Genomic DNA, 768 nt, shown 5'->3' with positions numbered 1-768 from the left:
GACAGCCTCATTCCCTCTGGAATCCTGACTCTAGAGGATAAAAATTCCAAACTTCAGGAAACTCTCCTTTGCAAAATGGAAAAAGAAAAGAAACAAGAAAGGGAAAGCAAGGGAAGAAAAAAGAAGAGATAATAAAAGATGAAAATGAAAAGAATCTGAGATGCCCATAGGAAAAAAACACTTCCCAGATTCTGTATTCTCTGTGCTGTTTGCCCTCACAGACTATGCTCAGGATGAGCCCCTGAGTCTTTCAGGCTACAACGTCTCAGGAGGTTTGTGTTCAGCTCCCCCGCAGACTCAGGCACTGTGTCACCCAGAACACAGAAGTACTCTGCCGAGTCGCTCCAGTGGGCTGACATTTTCCTCAGGTGAAAGGAGGTTTCATTCTTCCTAAATTCAGCCTTAAAACCTTTGATGCCTGAAACAAGGCTGTTTCCAGACGTGTACTTCAGGAGAAGCTGGAGTCCTTGGTTGAGGTACTGCACGTACCAGAAGAGATACGGTGGATAAGAGGATGAGTAGTTGCACCTCAGCTCCAAGCGGGCTCCTTCAGGGACAGTGATGCCGTGCCTGTCAGGCTGGGTCACTGACTGGGCTCCGGCTCCTCCTGAAACATCAATGCTGTATCAATGAACTCAGCTAAAACAGACAGTCTCTATTCAAAGTCAGGCCAGAACAATGTTCCATGTGTGGACAAGGCACTAAAATGGAATAGTACTCACCCAGGAACAGGAGCACCTCCAGCATCAAGGTGAACACCGAGATCAT

General features: G+C 47.0%; 1 gene segment (V, D, J or C); it reads right to left on the bottom strand.

Annotated features, from left to right (window-relative positions):
* Nucleotides 1-215: 215 nt before the first annotated feature.
* LOC107035377 (T cell receptor alpha variable 8-4-like) lies at nt 216-768 on the bottom strand. The segment is given in 2 exon segments: nt 216-607; nt 723-768. Coding segments are annotated over 2 exon segments (438 nt in total).

The sequence above is a fragment of the Vicugna pacos genome, chromosome 6, assembly GCF_048564905.1.
Source record: "Vicugna pacos chromosome 6, VicPac4, whole genome shotgun sequence".
NCBI classification, from domain to species: domain Eukaryota; kingdom Metazoa; phylum Chordata; class Mammalia; order Artiodactyla; family Camelidae; genus Vicugna; species Vicugna pacos.
Note: the sequence above shows the minus strand (reverse complement) of the source record. Positions and strands in the feature narration are given on the sequence as shown.